The 16,881-nt window shown below is 41.4% G+C and overlaps 1 protein-coding gene across 5 annotated transcripts; it reads left to right on the forward strand.

Moving 5' to 3' along the window:
• The first annotated feature begins 80 nt into the window (after positions 1-80).
• Positions 81-16,700, forward strand: XRCC3 (X-ray repair cross complementing 3). Of its 5 annotated transcripts, XM_071557427.1 has the most exons (9): positions 81-434; positions 563-642; positions 2,116-2,228; positions 2,575-2,712; positions 3,792-4,004; positions 9,767-9,921; positions 12,407-12,619; positions 13,655-13,701; positions 14,677-16,700. In XM_071557427.1, exons 3-9 carry the CDS (start codon positions 2,174-2,176, stop codon positions 14,897-14,899), a joined length of 1,044 nt encoding a protein of 347 aa, XP_071413528.1. In that variant the 5' UTR covers positions 81-434; positions 563-642; positions 2,116-2,173; the 3' UTR covers positions 14,900-16,700. The 5 variants fall into 5 exon arrangements, with proteins under 5 accessions (XP_071413528.1, XP_071413527.1, XP_071413526.1 ...); XM_071557426.1 differs by having other exon boundaries at positions 81-642; positions 2,100-2,228; XM_071557425.1 differs by having other exon boundaries at positions 81-642.
• Positions 16,701-16,881: the final 181 nt, after the last annotated feature.

Below are 16,881 nucleotides of genomic sequence, written 5' to 3' on the forward strand. Positions count from 1 at the left end.
GCTCCCAGCCAATCTCGTGTCTCCGGCGGCTTGAGGCGGGACTGCCCCGCCCATTTCGCGCCACAACCCGGAATCGAAGGGTGCGGGCGCCTCAGCCGCGCCCCCCGAGTTCCGCGTTGGAGGAGGCGCGGGAGGCGCCGCACCCGATCCGCGGGCGGGAGGGCTCGGTCCCCGAGGCCCCGAGGGGCGGCTCCGCCGAGGACGCGGCTGCTGTGGGGGGGCCCGCCCAGGCCTTCTGGCCCGGCCCGGCCCGGTTTGGCCCGGCCCGGCCCCGCGGGAGGGCAACGAGCGCGTCCCACCCCCGCGGCCAGCGGCGCCCTGCCATTGGCTGTTGCGCCGTGGCGGTCGCTGGGGCGAGTTTTGATTGGCTCTCGGAGGGCAAGCTGCTCGCTGATTGGCTGCGGCGGCCCCGGCGGCGCGGGGTTCGTGACGGGGTGAGAGCGGCGTGGAGGCGCACGCTGTCCCTCAGTCCGTCCGTCTGTCTGTCCATCTGTCCGGGGCCGGGCCTGTGGGCCACCTCCGGCTGCTCCGTGACCCACTCCGGGTGTTTCCCTCTCCCCAGCTCCTCAGAAGTGCGAGGGCAGCACGCGCGATGTTTTGGAGCCCTTCAGTCCAAGGTCGTCGTAACCATGATTGGTTTCAGTAAGTTTCGGCTGCTAACCCTCGTCGGAATATTACTTTACATAAGTAACTGTTATTTCTCCTGTGTTTGGTTTGTTATTGGCATCCATCACAGCTTCTCCTCCCCGTGTTGGAAAAGGGGTTGTTGGTAAGTCGTGTGTTCTCACAGAACTTCTGGATGTGGCCGCAGTCCCTCATAAAGATTATCAGATTGACACTGGGAACCTCACAATGCTTTTCCAGGCAGCCCCAGTGCTGAGCTGCTGAAGTCTAGACCAAAGTATTAAAAGAACTGTTTAATGTTGTTACAAGAAGCAAACAGATTTTAACGTTTTAATATTAAATTTGCTTTTAGTTAATAAATGTGTGTTTGACTGTCCAATGCGTGAATAGCCTTGGCTCATCCCAAATTGCACGAGTGAGATTTTTCTTCTATTTGAGAATTAAAAGCTTTTGTGAAGAGTGTCAGAGTAGAAATGACTGCATTTGCAAGCTTCAGTCCAGAGCAAAAGCACTATGCAGAAGTACAGGCAATTAAAATTACTGGTAGTTTTAAGTGCAGGATTATGAGTTGAACTCTTTGGTAGGATACACGTGAACAGCCACCTGAGACTTCTGCCAATGGGATGAATCACAGAATCATTAGGGTTGGAAGGAACCTCTGGAGATCATCCTGTCCACCCCCCCTGCCAAGTCAGGGTCACCTAAAGCAGATGACACAGGAACAGGTGCAGGTGGCTTTGGAATGACTCCAGAGAGGGAGACTCCATGCCTCCCAGTGCTCTGTCACCCTCAGTGTAAAGAGGTTTTTCCTCATGCTGAGGTGAAACTTCTTGTGTTTCAGTTTATGGCTGTTGCTCCTCATCCTGTGGCTGGGCACCACCAAAAAGAGTCTGGCACCATCCTCTGGGTACCAGCCTTTGAGATATTAATAAGCATTAATGAGTCCCCTCTCAGTCTTCCCTCCTCTAGACTAAACAGGCCCTGCTCTTGCAGTCTTTCCTATAAGAGAGGTGCTCCAGACTCCTAGTCCTCTTTATGGCCTCTGCTGGGCCCTTTCCGGTGGCTCCTTGTCTTTCTTACTCTGAGGAGCCCAGAACTGGACACAGCACTGCAGATGTGTGGCCTCTGTAGGGCCAAGTAGAGGGGGAGGATCACCTCCCTTGACCTGCTGGCCACACTCTTCCCATAATGTAATAATGGCTATTACATCAATTTGTTGTTGTTGTTACTATTATTACTCTTCCCATAATAAATAACTATTACATCAATTTGTTGTTGCTGTTATTGTTATTATTACTCATCTCATAATATAACTATTATATCAATTTGTTATTATTGCTGTTATGTAAATAATTCACATAATAATAATCCAGGAATAATTGTTACTTCTCTAAGATAACTGTTGTATAAATTATTTAAAAGAAAAATGAACCAGAAACTTCTGACATTGATTTATGCTTCTTTTTTTCTTGCATGTGTCTGCAATAAAAGCCACTTTAATCACAGATAATCACGTGATGTGCTGCCCATCACTGTGCTGTGTCAGGAAATGGACTGGGACCAGTTTGACTTGAACCCTAAAACAGTTGCTGCCCTGAAGAAAGGTAACTTAATTTGCCAAAGTTTCACTAACAGATCTGCCACTACTTCCTTTATCTATCTGTGGCTATGTAGCATGTAGATGGACACTAACACTTTAGAACTATAATTATTTCATAAGCAAATTTTTGAGTAATTGGAAGTGATGCCTTTAACCTATGCTCCAGTAGTCATTTTCCAAACAATTCTATGGCATGTGTTCATACATTCAAAGTGGTGAGTGTTGCCTGCCCACCTTACAAGAATGCAGTGTGGATAAACTGAGCAAATGAGTAGTAAAAACTGGGAAAACTTTTCTGTGTTAAGACTGTAATCCAGCCAGAAATTTTATAAAAATTCTTCTGATTTCAGCTGACATAAAATCAATAAAAGAGATTTTAAACCTTTCTGGAGCAGACCTGCAAAGACTGATGAAACTCTCCAGTGCAGACATACAGTGCCTGCTGAAAACAGTCTCTCGTACCCTGAGGAAGAACAGCACACTCACAGGTAGTGCAGTCAATACATAAAAAGGTGTTCTATTTAAATCTTAAAATAACTGTCACTGGGAGAAAATACGGGTTGGGCTCCTGACTGACACAGTAATGTGGTTTGAAAACAAAAATGAAAGTGTTTTCATTGTGCTGTAGTGAATTATTTAGCTGTCCTAAGGGGACAGCTCCTCTGAGATGTGGGAGCAGATGGAAATGGATGGGTATCATTCCTCAGGATCAAACATGCTTGAAACAGGGCAAAATGATTCTCCAGTCTGAAAAACTTAATCAGAGGAACAATATGTTTCCTTTTTCTTTCACACTTTCTGTCACTCTCTCTCACTATTTTCCATTTGGACTAAGACTAGTTGCAAAACTTATATATTAAAAGCTCTGTAAACTGCTTGGGTATAAACACCTCATTCCCAATCAAGCAGGACATAATAGTTCCTCCAGTACAAATGCTCCATGGCAGCTCTATACCTAAAGTTTATTTTCCTGTGATTGTCTTCAGGCCTTGCCCAGATGCCTGCTGTGCTCTTTTATACTCTGCTATAGCTTTCCATTTCCCCAATTGCTGTGCTTGAACCTTGCTGTCAGTGTTTTCCCAGAGTGTAGCTTTCCATAGAGACACCTTGTAGGTGGAGAAAGGGGAAAAAAGGTTGAGAGGAAGGAAAGGGCTAAGTGTAAATTACCAGTTTTTGAACAGACACTCAGTGGTAGGCCTTGTGGGGAGAGGGAACTGGAAAAGACCACCCAGAGATTAGCTCAGTAACCCTGAGATTAGCTCAGTTGGTTAAAACTTGGTTGTAATAATGCCAAGATCATGGGTTCAATCACCTATGTGGGCTGTGGATTTAAGAGTTGGACTTGATGATCCTTGTGGGTCCCTTCCAACTCAGAATAGTCTGTGATTCTGTGTGTGTGAATTAGGAAAATTCTCCTTCAACAAAGCAAGCATCCCTTGAAGATATGAACCTTGTAGACAGTCTCTATTTTGTATTATTAGTGTGTTAGAAAGATAATAAATAAAATTGGGTTTTTCTCTCTTTCCTTTTTGTTTTTTAATCATAAAAAAAATCCCAAACATTGCAGCCCTTCAGCTCTACCAAGATAAGGATCATCTCACCTCCCAACACCAGAGGCTGAGCCTGGGATGTTCAGTGCTGGATAACTTGTTAAAAGGTGGCATTCCTTTAGTGGGAATCACAGAGCTTGCTGGGGAGAGTTCTGCTGGGAAGACTCAGATCAGTTTACAGCTGTGCCTGTGTGTGCAGTATCCCTACAAATATGGTGGATTAGAGTCTGGTAAGTGCTGAAAATTAAGTGATTAATTTGCCATTTGGAGGAGTGTACTGTTTTTAAGAACATTATTAGAGTAGTTGCTCATATTCAGAGCATGTCTAATGTCAGGAATAAGCTACTTAGTGAGCAGGGCACCTTTACAGAGAGAAAAGCATTGTGCATGTCCTACAGCACAAGACAGTGTGATTCAGAATTACTGTTGGCTGTTGTTTGCCTGCCTGACACTGGGTTGAGTTAAACACGCTCAAATGATGTAAGAAAAGTATTGCTGTCATGAGTACTCATTGACTTCTCAGGTAACAACCTCAACAAAGCAGCTGGACAGGTAATTTTCCACAAACATCTTGGGTATCCCTCGCTGAGGATTTGAAATTTTAAAGAATATTTCGTTTGATAGACAGTAATAATAGTGATTTACAGAGTAAACTTGATGGAAATGTAACTGAAGGAAGGGAACATTGTTTTGTACCTGTGATATTCCTGAGTTTGCCAAAGTGATGTCTTTAAGCAGAATTCTAAATATACAGGTTTATTCTTTGATTTGAGGATATTTTTACCAATTCTATCACATTGATCTAACTCGTGTTGTGGGGTTTTTTTACTATTCTGTGCTGCCTTAGAACGGGAGGAAACTTGTGTCACTTCTGAGAGTTTGGTGTCCTGGTAATCTGCCTTAGGTGTGTTTTCTCTCTTTGTGCCTTTCATGCAGCACTGGCTTTATTTGGCAGCTCAGTGGTTTGTCGTGGGGAAACTTAATAATTTCTTAAACTATATCCACCCACGTGGAAAAATCATGGAATGTAGAAATTAAGATCTTGCTTAAAGGGCCATAGTTAGCCCATGGCTTACTTTAAGTGGTGTCATTAATGAGAGCAGAAGCAAATATATTTGGTTTGATTCCTTTGTGTGGTGGTGCTAACTGCTGCAAATAGAATGCAGAGATGTTTTTATTCATGCTCCAGCACTTCTCCCTGTTGATGCTGAAATAAAGGAACAAACCAGAAAGAGGCACAGAAGAAGGTGCCCAACATCCTAATGGCACTCTGGTCTCTGGTACCAGACTACAGTCTTGCTTGTAGGGCTGCAGGATGGCAAGTCGTTTCATTATTTGTGTTTGAAGATGATTCTGCTTTTTATGCCCCAGGCACTCAATGTTGCTGTGATTGCTTTATCCAGTCTGTGTTCCCCCATCTACCCACTCCCCAGTGTTTTGTGGAAGGTAGGCCATCATACCAGTGTTCCTGTGAGACAACCAGAACATTTTGCAGGGCTCAGAGGACAGAACTTGAAGGTATAGAAGGTGGAAATATCCTGCTGCTGAAGTTGGAGATGTAAGGAAGAGGTGGAATCCTGATTCTTGCAGTTCTTTATTCACAGTGTGGTATCCTGCCATCTGTCACACTGCACAGCCATAGCAGCAGATGCTGTTTGCAAAGCACTTAGAAAATGAAACTTGATTTTTTGCAGTCTGTAAATAAGGGTTATGTTGGGTCTGATGAGAAATACGAAAATTAAAGCTTATGTTAAGTATGAGGAAGTTTTAGCTTTTAGGAAACTTGAGAACAGCAATGCTTAGAAACTCACAGAGCTCGAGCACTACCATTAGAAGATTAAACTTTGCTACTGTCTTAGAATTACAGTGGGCTGTATTTTTTTACTGCTAGAAACTTCTCCTTTCTGAAGTGGTGATGTTGAAATACATGTCTTTTAACAGTATGGATTTATTCTGCATTTGCTTCATTTGACTTAGTGCTAGTCTTGTTTGTAATTCTCAGTTCTAGGAGGTTGGCAGCAATGAAATCCTGAAAGTAAACAAAGGCATCCTTTGCCTCCAGGATATCTTTCTGCTGTTCTAGGAATGTCAGTTGTGTCCAGTTGCATATTGGCTGAATTTATTTTATATGCTCATATTCATAAGTAGTATGTGAATATAATGGGACAAATATATTGGAATTCATATTGGAATTCTGAATTAGAAAACAGTGTTTGCTGCTGATTGTTGGTAACAAGCTGTTTTGGTGCATGACAGATTATGTTCATAGGAATCAAAACTTGTCCTTTTGGGGGGATGAGGTTTTTAGTGGTTTTTATTTTTGTTTGGTTAGTTTTTGGAGGATGCTTCTTGTCGACAACCAGCATAGCATATTTGTTGGCCTGAATAATAGAACTGATGAAATAGCTGATCTCTGGTTTTGTGGAGGAAAGATGCTTAAGTGATCCCTGACTGACTCCTTAAGAGTCTCCCTCAGCCTGTGTCTCAGAAGTGATACCCTGACTCTTGACTTGTCAGTGTTGGCAGCTTCCTAATAATCTGTAAAAGCCAGAGGCTTTTCTGTTTTTGTTGTACAAGACTCTTATTTTTATTTAGGTCATGACTAGTCACTTGTATGTGGCTGTTCAGTGCTTTTGCCCCATAATTAGGCATCAATACTGAATTTGGTCATTTAACAATCTCTTCTAGCCCTACAAAACTGAGGCAGGAGATACTCTATGAAGCAGAACTGTTCTTAAGGAAGAATTAATTTATTTAGTTTTACAAGTGTTTCACTGAAAAATAATTACCTGAATAACTGTGTTCACTTGAACTTTAAAACTGCTGTCGTGATTTTACCAAGAACGTATCTATTGATGAGGAATTTTGAACTGAGGTTGTTGGGCTAGTGGACCAGAGAGAACCATATTTTTGCTTCTTCAGCTCTTCTCTTTTGTCTACAAGTATTAGCTGTAGGAATACCTTGTTTGCCTCGATTTGCTTGTTTATCAGGTATAAGGGGGAAACTGGGCTACAGTTCTGTGTGTGTTTGTAACAGAGCAGATTCTTGACTGTTTCATACTTTGCTGTTTCTGCCTTGTGTTTCTTCCTATCTCTGTTCTTCTTACTGAACTGAAATTATCTCCAAAGAAGAGCTTTAGGAGAAATTTACATTTCTTTTTCTCCAGATAAACTAATTCTGGAAAATACATGGAGTTTTTTCAGCAATTTTCTCAGGTTTTCTGTTTTGAAGTGTCTTGATTCAGAGTTATTGCAACATTCAAAATACAATTATTTTATCGATGGAGCCTCAATCTATCCAGAAATGCAAATCTTCATCTGGAAAAAACTCAACAACTATGAAATCTGAAGTAACAGACAATCCATCCTTTTCAAGTAAACCAAGGAGAGGACAAGGGATGCACTGCTTAAGGCAGGTCTGAATTTTAGAGAACAGATGATTTCTCTGTAGGCCACTATTGATGGTACAGAAGTCCTTGAGAACGTGGCATATTGTGCAAAAGGCTTGAATAATAGTAGCTGAGAAGTCCAGAGTATTTTCCTTTAGGAACTGTTACCCCAGCACAAGTTAGCACAGGTTTTGTGAGTCTGAAATTCAGAAACCACATGGCCTTGTGGAAGCTGCATATTTTAGTGAGATTTCTTTATTTATTCACTTGGGTTTGAATTTGTACCATTATAATTTTCAGTTTTGTGGTGTAGCTGTTGCAACATGTAATTGGCTTGTGTGAGTGAATCTTTGTGCTAGATATACCTCATGTCAAATTTGTGTTTAGGAATTTTTTTATTTACTCTACAAATTGTGAAACTGAATAACTGAGAGGGCATGAACTGCCCTAAGTAAAGATACCCACCTGCCTATCTGATACTGAGCTGGCACTGTTGAGTTGGAAAGTGATATGAAAGTCCAATTAGGAGAAAAGAACACAGGGAAGTACTCAAGAAAATTAAGTTTCACCTAATTACCTGTTTAATAATTAACTATTTAAATAGCCTTAAGCAGCTAACCAACATAATTAATAGTTTATCATGTTTTCCTTGCCTAAGCTGTACACAGGTTTAGACAGTGTTCCCCAAGCTGCTGATGTCACTGTAAACTTAATGGATTTGCCAACTTGTGGAGTCATTTTCTCTTTTTTTTTTTTTTACTTTAATTCTTTGCTGATGGAACGTCACGTGCTCATTTCTGTCTGCAGGTGTTGTGTATGACTTCAGTCACTGCAATTACCAAAGACAGCATTAATGCCCACAGTTTAAAATTCAGAATTCCATCCACATAAATGCTGGGAAAAAAGTGGGATAAGTATAGAAAACATTCATTATTCAAATTCTTAGTTTCTTGTATGTTACAATTCAGGATTTGTGATCAAATCTTGACTGCTCTGATCACTAAGTCTTTATTGTAGTCCTTATTCAATAAACTCCAAACAGCCCTCAGTTCACTCTTACAGACATATATTATATACATAATGAAATTGGGGAATTAGGAATGGAGACCATATTCTAGTGATAAATGCTATTGGCTGCCAGGGTCAATGAAAATAAAAAGGAGCCAGAGTATAATCTGAACCTGTCATTAGGTGGAATAGAAATAGAAATTGTGGAAACATTTCAGTGCCTCCTATGTGAGGCATGAATGATGGTGAAGTATTTTTCCAATCTGTAAATAATTGGGGAAGGTCTTTAACTCTCACCTGTCACAGACAATTTCTTTAGTTAGTGGACATGGGTACATTTTTTGCATTACCTGACAGCTCTCTGAGTCCTTCAGCGTTTCACGTGTGAAGGGTGTTCACATGTGAATTTACAGTGTCACTGGAGAGAGTTAAGATGAAGATGCAGTTTTAAATTTGGCTTACACTCATCTTTTTCTCATGTAGAATCTCACATTCAATACTTGGTCTTATACAGGTGTCCACCACCAAAATATTTTTAATGATATAACCATTAATTTTTACTTGATACAGTCCTGAGATCTTTCTTTTTCCACTATTGAATATAGTTTCCTATTTTTTTCAGTGGAATATGTATAGGATTTGGAAGTTTCATCTGGAAGTGGGACTCTGCACTCCCTGGAGAGCCAGTGTAGGGATGGACTGTTGAGGTGGAAATGTTTAGGATGTGTCCTGTTGCCAATCCCATCATCTGCCAAGCTGTGTCAGCAGCTTTAGCCCCTTCAATGAATGGGCTTAATCCTTAGACTTCTAAGTCTTAGCTATTAACTCTGATTAGTTCTGCAATAAAGGTAACAAGTTTTTTGTAAAGAAAATTCTGCATGTATTTCTGTTTTCTTTTCCCAGCATCTTTGAAGTGTATGGTTAATTTTCTCTCCATAATGCTTGTCAATCAGAAACCACAGTGAAAATACTTAGACATCACTCACAGCAATGTGATTGAAGTATAATGTTGTTTATCTAATTCCCATTTTCAGGAGGAGTTAATTGGAATGAGATTGGATGAGTGGTCCTCTTTAAATTGGCTGTAAATTGTGGCTATGAGTACCCTTCCAAATGTAAATTTGAAACCTAGAAACTTGAAAATAGTGAGGGAAATACATCAAAAGACTGGGTTTACTGGTTTGCGCTGGAATAGTTATTTTCTTCATAGTCCAGTGCTGTGTTTTGGATTTCTGATCAAAACAGGCAGACCACACAGTGTCACTCTGTTTGTGGGCTGGATAAACTGTGATATTCTGATCACCCTGGGCGGGTGTTTGGGTGTTCCACATCTGTGTACAAGGAGTGTCACCCAGTGGAGAGGACAAAATCCAGGTGTCATCAGGCACCAAGAAGCAAAAAGGCCGGGCAATAACAGGAAAGTCACAGGATTGAGGGTTTTGTTCATCATCAATTCAATATGGTTGGAAACAAACATGAATTTCCAGGTACAGATGTGTAGCCTTTGAGTGTGGAATGTCCTGTGTTATTTTTGTGGTATGAAGAAAACTATGTAAGAGCCCTGTTGTAATCACAGGTGGTTTCCTTGGCTGTAGGAGCTGTCTACATTTGCACAGAAGATGCATTCCCAAGTAAACGTTTGCAGCAACTCATAGAGCAGCAACATCAGCTGCGTGCAGATGTTCCAGCTGAAATCATACAGAAGATCAAATTTGGAAACAGTATTTTTGTTGAGCACGCAGCAGACCTAGTAAGTAGTAGCACAAAACAAGAATGCATAATTATTACACTGTAATCCAGTAACCATGGGGTGGTTTTTTTATATGGGAGACCTTTCAAAAGGCTGAGAGTGAACTAAGATCTGTAATGAATAAATAGTACTTAATCTGGAATTTGCTGTTAAAGAACTGTTAGGGTTTTATTATGAAATATATAGAAAGATAATTATTAATATATTTTTAGAATGAGTCATGCAGTAGATTTTGTAAGTCATTATGGTTATTGAAATGTAGTAAACTTACTGCTGCTAGTTCTACTGCAGCTCCTGAGTTTAAGGACAGGATATAATTCTGTGTGCAAAAGCTGGTGTGTATCCTGCCTATCCTGCAATACAACACCACAGTTGTTAAACTGCAGGTGGGAGGAAAGGTTGCAAAAAGGGATGCCTGGAATAGGCAATGGCAGAGCATCATCACAGCAGTGCATCTCTCTTGCCCCCCTACCTACCTGTGAGGTGTCAGAGAAGAACAGGAGGGGAAAATACACAACCTCAACACTGTATCCTTGCCTTGTAAACCCAGTTTTATACATTTTCTTGTATAGACATGACTGTTCTCTTTATTGATAGAATGTCAGAAGTTCTGTTTTCTCTAAAACTTGAAAGTAGCAGTTGTCATTCCAGTTTTGGTTTGTTTTAATTGTAGTTTGCAAGGTGTAAGATCACCTTACTTGACACTTATTCACTGTGTGGTCCAGGCAGCAGCTAAGCCACCTTTTCCATGTCCCTTTCATTAGAAATATTAAAGTTCTAATGGTAGTTCCTGGAATCTACAGAGTGTGTTTTTGTAAAAAGGAGAGAATTGTCCTTTAGTAGTACATAAATCTATCTAAAACACCTTTAAAACTAAACAACTACACTCACTGTTAAGTCCAGCACAACAGATTATCACAATTCATTGTAGCCAAGTACAGATTCAGTTTGTGTGTATCCATACACATGGCAGTCATTGCTACAGAGAGACAGGCAGAGTACAGCAACAAGTAGAAACCCAAATCTTTGTTATTTTTTTCACATAAAAATCTTTTTTTACTTGCTTCATTTTGAAGGATCCAGTTGTTCATGTATTCATTTGGAAAGAATGAGGCCTGTATGAGCAGAAGTGTTTGAAGGCAGCATAGTTACCTGTAGCTATTAAAAAAAAAGCCTTTGATATGATAATATTGTTTATTTTGTAAAAAGCAGCTCCTTTAGTAGAATAGATGTTAGTGTAATTCAGACTTGAAAATTACATTTTCCTTTTAAAATCTGTGGAATGCTGGAGGATAAATGTAATTTTGGGTGCATGTAAGCTCTTAACTGTGAACCTCTATTTAGATGTACATAGTGGCACCAGTCAGAAGAACTGTGACTCTCACATTGCTTTTTGTGCCAACACTTCCGATGGCCAGAAGCCAAGACTCTCCCCAGGAGCTGGTTCTGCTTTCTGCTAAGCTGCTGTAGCCCACTCTGTGCAAGGACCTTCACCTGACTAATACAGGCATTGTTATGTGACAGAAGTTGCACCCTGCAAAATATTTGTTAGTTACACTTCCTGCAATTGAAATGTTGGGTGACTTTAAAATACTCAATTAGTAAAACCTTTGAAAAGGAGGATACAAGTTTTAGCTACTTTTGTTTCTAAGACTTTTGATCAATGTGGATTTGATGTAGTATTTTACTGTTAGTAGGTCATTAGTAGAACAGCAACACAGTCCACAGCTTCTGTTTGGAATATTTAATGCTAGTCTTGAATCCTGAGTGTTTCAGTGAGAACAACTCGTCCCCTTCAAAGACAGGCTGAGAAAGTTGGGGCTGTTGAGCCTGGAGAAGGGAAGGTTGCCTGGAGACCTCATATCAACCTTCCAGTATCTGAAGGATCTATAGGGAAGTTGAATTCTCTGTCAGGAATTGTAGTGACAGGACAAGGAGTAATGGGTACAAACTGAAAGAGGGGAGATCTACGTTAGATATTAGGAAGTTCTTTACTGTGAGAGTGGGAGGCACTAGAACAGGTTGCCCAGGAAGGTTGTGGATGCCCCAACCTTGGCCGTGTTTAAGGCCTTGTTGGATAAGGCTTTGAGCAACTTGGTCTAGTGGGAGATGTCCCTGCACATGGCAGGGAGGGTGGGACTAAATGATTTTTAAGGTCCACTCCAACCCTGTAACCTCCTATGAGTCAATGAAAATAGGAATGGTTTAGGTGTGTAGTATTGCACCCTTGAGATTTTGAAATACCAGTAAAGAATTAAAAAGTTATAGCTACAGGTAACGAAGTTGCAGTTTGGACTCTTTGTTTTTTTTCTTAAGTAAAACTTCAAGATGTTCGCAAAAAATGCTCACTAATGAGACTGAAAATATCTCCAAGTTCCCTTAATGATTAGAAACTCCTTGAGCTCGTGTTGCAGTGACAATACCTGTAGTTACTCTCTCGCTGTGACGAGTCCTTTGCCCTGTTTCACTGCTGTCTGTGTGGCAGGACACCTTCCACAAGTGCATCACCCAGAGGCTCTCCCTGCTGCTGGCGAGGGGGATGGTGAGGCTGGTGGTCATCGACTCCATCGCTGCCTTGTTCCGCTGTGAATTTGGGGTTTCTGAATCTATTGTGAAGGCTCGGTACTTGCAGACCTTTGGAGCACAGCTTCACAGTTTGAGCACTAGATTCAGGACTCCAATAATGTGCATTAATCAGGTATGGCATCAAAATTGCTGCTTATTCTATAGGGACCGTTTAATAAATAGCTGGAGGGTGATGGTGCAATCTCTGTATGCAGGTTTCACGGTGTTGTATTTACCACTGTCAACTGAGTATTAACAATCGATGGAAGCTGAAGCTTCCTTAAGCTGATGTACTTTAAACCAGTAAATTTTAACTACTCAACGTTTAAGAACATCACCTAAGCTTTTATAGACTGTTAATGTTCTCAAAAGTTTTCCACTAAAGCTAACAAAAATAAGTGTATGTAGCAAGTGCACAAAGGATCAAGCCAAAATAACAGAGTTCTTTCTTAACACTGGCTTCAAATGCTGTTGCCAGCAGGATTGCTCTGGTAACTGCAGGCACAGTTATATTCCAGGAGACAGTGAAACACCAGGGACTTTGCTGCATTCCTGTGGAGCTCAGCTTTTTTGTGTAACTGCTGAATTACTGAAGCCCTAGAATGCATGCCCAGACTTAGCTAAACAAAAAAAAAGGCCACAATACTGGTCAAAAAGAATATTTTTTGAGAAAAAGGCAAGACACTACTCTTAGTCCATTTGCAAATCAAAGGAGCTCAAGAATGCTGGTGGTGAAACACTCACTTTTGGAATATGGCCTTGGAAAGGGATAAGTAAATGTGCAGGCAGGAAAATTCAAAGGTCATGAAATCGTTGAGAACAGAACACTTTTTGGTGATTTGGGCTTCAGTACTTTTTATCTCCAGCTACAGCCTTGGAACAGTTTTGTAAATGTGGGGGGGTTTGTGTTTTCTAACAAATGAAGCATCTAGAAGTAGTTTAATTCATACAGGCTGTAGTAGCTAAATAGTTCTAGCACTGTAAACTCAGCTTGTAGTTCACAACTGCCTTTTAGTTTGCCTTGAAAGAATAAGGGTTTTCTAACTTGGCTTCATATATGATCCAGTAACTTAGATATTCGTGTCTTTGTTCCCTTCCCTGCCCTCCTGCTTGCTAAACACAAACACACAACCACAGCTGAGCTGCAAACGTTGTTTTTCTGCTCTAGGTGACAGATGCAGTGAGTGAGTTGGAAGCTGCTCAGTGCAGTTACAGGTGAGTCATCCCCAACAGAGTGTAACAATTTCAAACACAGCAGCATTTAAACACTGTATTTTTTCTAACTCTAATATAAAACTATGAGGACATGTGAAGAGCAGTAGGGCATTTACCCAGCAATGCTGTATTTGCTGGAGATCAGCACTAACTCCTGTGCTGTAAAGGGGGAGAAGCTCTCACCTGCATTTAGGTCATAACCCCTCATCAGCAAGTTAGCAGGAAAACTTCCCTGGACACAATGGCTGATGTACTTGCTTGCACAGGAGTATTTTGCATCTCATTTTGTCTCTGATACAACTGATGGCATTTTCTGTTTGCTTAAAAATAGCAACCAAACCTTGGCAGCTGGCATTGTTAGTGGCTTTGTTAAGAAAAAAACCCAAAGTAGTATCTTTTGACACCAACATATTAGCAGGATTCAAACATACATATTTGTTGGTTGAAACCTTGATTTGCGACATAACCTGGGTGCTACATAAATGAGTGTTTGTGAGAATATCCCTCTGACCACCAAATCTGGAAACTGACAAAGAACAAGGATAAGGTTCAATTATTATTTTTTAACCTGGTTATCTGGTAAATCTTTTACTTGCACTTCAAATCCAGTTTCAACAGTTACATATTTCAAACACAGTTCATTTGGGGGTTTTTTTGGTGGTTTTGCTGTCACAAGAGGGGGCCCAGCCAAAGAGAAGCAGGTATTCCCCGTGGCTGCAGTTGGAAGAATGACATTTGTTCTGTGTAGAAGCCCTTCTCTTCCAGCTGTTACCTTGCCATAGAGAGAACTTAACATACAGTTTTGTGAAAACACCCTGTCACCTTTGTTTTAGAAGACTATGGCTTTCTATATAGTAACAAATGTTAAAGAGAGAAACAATAGATCACTTCTTCCAGTGCAATTTTGTTACAAAGGAAATGAAGATACTTCGTATGAAATTCATGCATGCAGAGTGTGCAATACTGTCTTTGTAGGGTAATGGGCAGCAGAGTTGTTCCAGCACTTGGAATAACCTGGGCAAATCAGCTGCTGATGAGACTGATGGCCAACCGGGTATCGTGGCCTGGACAAGCATCTGGAGTGGCATCACACTGCACTGGAAGCTTGAGGACTTTAAGAGTAGTTTTTGCTCCTCATCTCCCTCCATCCTTTTGCTACTATACAGTACAGCTGGAAGGTGTAAAAGGAGTAAAATGACTCCTGTGTACACAGTGAGTACTCTGCTCCAAAACTGTGTCAGAACTACACTGCGTCAGGAGTAATTCCTAGTGAAATGCCATTCTTGTTAGATGAGAGAAGTGGATGGTGAAGTACATGAACAATGGTATGACTACCTTTAGCCTTGTCTACATTGTGAAAGAAGATGTTTTTACACTTGGGTATTTGGCTTTCCCTCGTGAGAGAAGTGTTGTGGAGGAGAGTGAAGCTGTGGGCAGGGGGAGGCTCCACAGTGAAGTGGGATGTGGCAATCCCCATGTTGGGGGAGACCTGATGTCTAATTTTATTTTAATAGCATGCTAATCTAGAAACAGTATTAACTGCAGTTGTGTACCCTCTCTGTTTCCAGACCCAAAGGAACTTAAATTCAATCACTTAATGTTGCCTAATGGTGGTTCTGGGCCTCAGGCTGCTATTAAGGATAGCTGTTCTTTGAAATAACACAAGGCAGTTTTGTCACAAAGCAACTGTCCTATTTTAAAACCACTTGTTATTAATATTAGGATTTTTTTTAAAAATAGTACCAGAAATGTACTTGACTTGCTGTGAGAATTAAAATTGTACTGCCTTTGTACTAGATGAGTATGCCCAGCTTCATAGCACTTTAAAATATTTTTAATGGTTAATTTCCCCTCTCTTCCTGCTTTCCAGTCCCCTCCCTTCATAGCAAAAGCCTCTTTAGCCTCTTTCATTGGAAAAATAGCAAACCATCCCCCCCATGCCCTTGTTCTGTTTGCCTGTCTCTGAAGCTGAGTAACCTCAGGGTTAAGGGCTCTCTTCCTGTTCTTCCTGATATTCTGCCCCGCTCTGTGTTTTGCTGGATCTGGACAGTATTCTGGATTGCTGCCTCTAGCATCCTGTGTCCATACTGCTGGGCTCTCAGCCAAACTGTGGTTCTGAAGGGCATCTTTAGCTGTTTTCATTAATCTATGGAGCTATTGCTCTTCTCAGGTGATTTCTAGTGTTTAGTTACAGGTTTACATGGTTTGTCTTCCCAGCTTTGCACTATTTATCACATCTTTTTCTGCTGTCCTCAGATCACTGCCATGACACTTGCTTTTCCTATGACTGAATTTTTCCATTGCTGAATTAGGTGTGAGAACAAGCCAGGTGAGGTTACTCACAGAACTTCCAGAGGCCTCAGACCTGACCAGGCATCTGCTCTGTCGATGCCTCCTCTCACCAGGGTGTGATGCTCCCTTGCATCACACGCTCATTAAGCTTTCAGATTTCCCCCCTCCTTCTACCTGCATCCCCAGGTGGCCCAAGCAAGAACTCTGCATGTTTCTGTGGTTAGAGCTCAGGTCTGTCTTTTGGCCAGGGTTCACTATAGTAGGGAAACAGACACCTCCTCTACCTTTTCCCAGCCATCCTCTTTCAGAGTAACAACAGCCATCTTTTCACGTGGAAACACACAGCTGGGTAGCAGAAAGGAAAAGCTGTGGCTGGATGAGCACTGGCTCAACTGGAACTCTCTGGCAGAACACTTCTCAGGGGACAGCTGCACATGACTCAAGGAAAGAGACCTTTGTGACTGCCTCAGGAAGCTCCAGAGGAGAACAGGCACAGCCGCAGCTTGAAGCTGAAGGAAGAAAACTGTAAGTGAGCAGAAAGGATGAGTTGCTTTCAGTGCCTTCTGCACCCCCTTCAGGTATCTCAGGGGATCTTGTGCAAATAGCACAAGCCTGTCTCTGAATGGCTTTTCTAAAGTGTCTTAATTCCCTATATTTGGAAATGACTGTGCTTAATGGTGTTTTTTAATAAAATCCAACCATGAACCTTAGAAGTCTTTGTGTACTGTAAGGAAAAACTGAGTGCCACAGCCCAGCACCAGGGCTACCTCTGCCTTCAAATCCCTACCTTACCTCCTTACTAACAATTCACTGAGGATCAACTAATGCAGCACAGGTAACATTCCAGTTTTTCTCTTCTGTCCCAAGCCTGTGGATCTTGGACTGGAA

The sequence above is a fragment of the Pithys albifrons genome, chromosome 6 (genome assembly GCF_047495875.1).
Source record: "Pithys albifrons albifrons isolate INPA30051 chromosome 6, PitAlb_v1, whole genome shotgun sequence".
Taxonomy (NCBI): domain Eukaryota; kingdom Metazoa; phylum Chordata; class Aves; order Passeriformes; family Thamnophilidae; genus Pithys; species Pithys albifrons.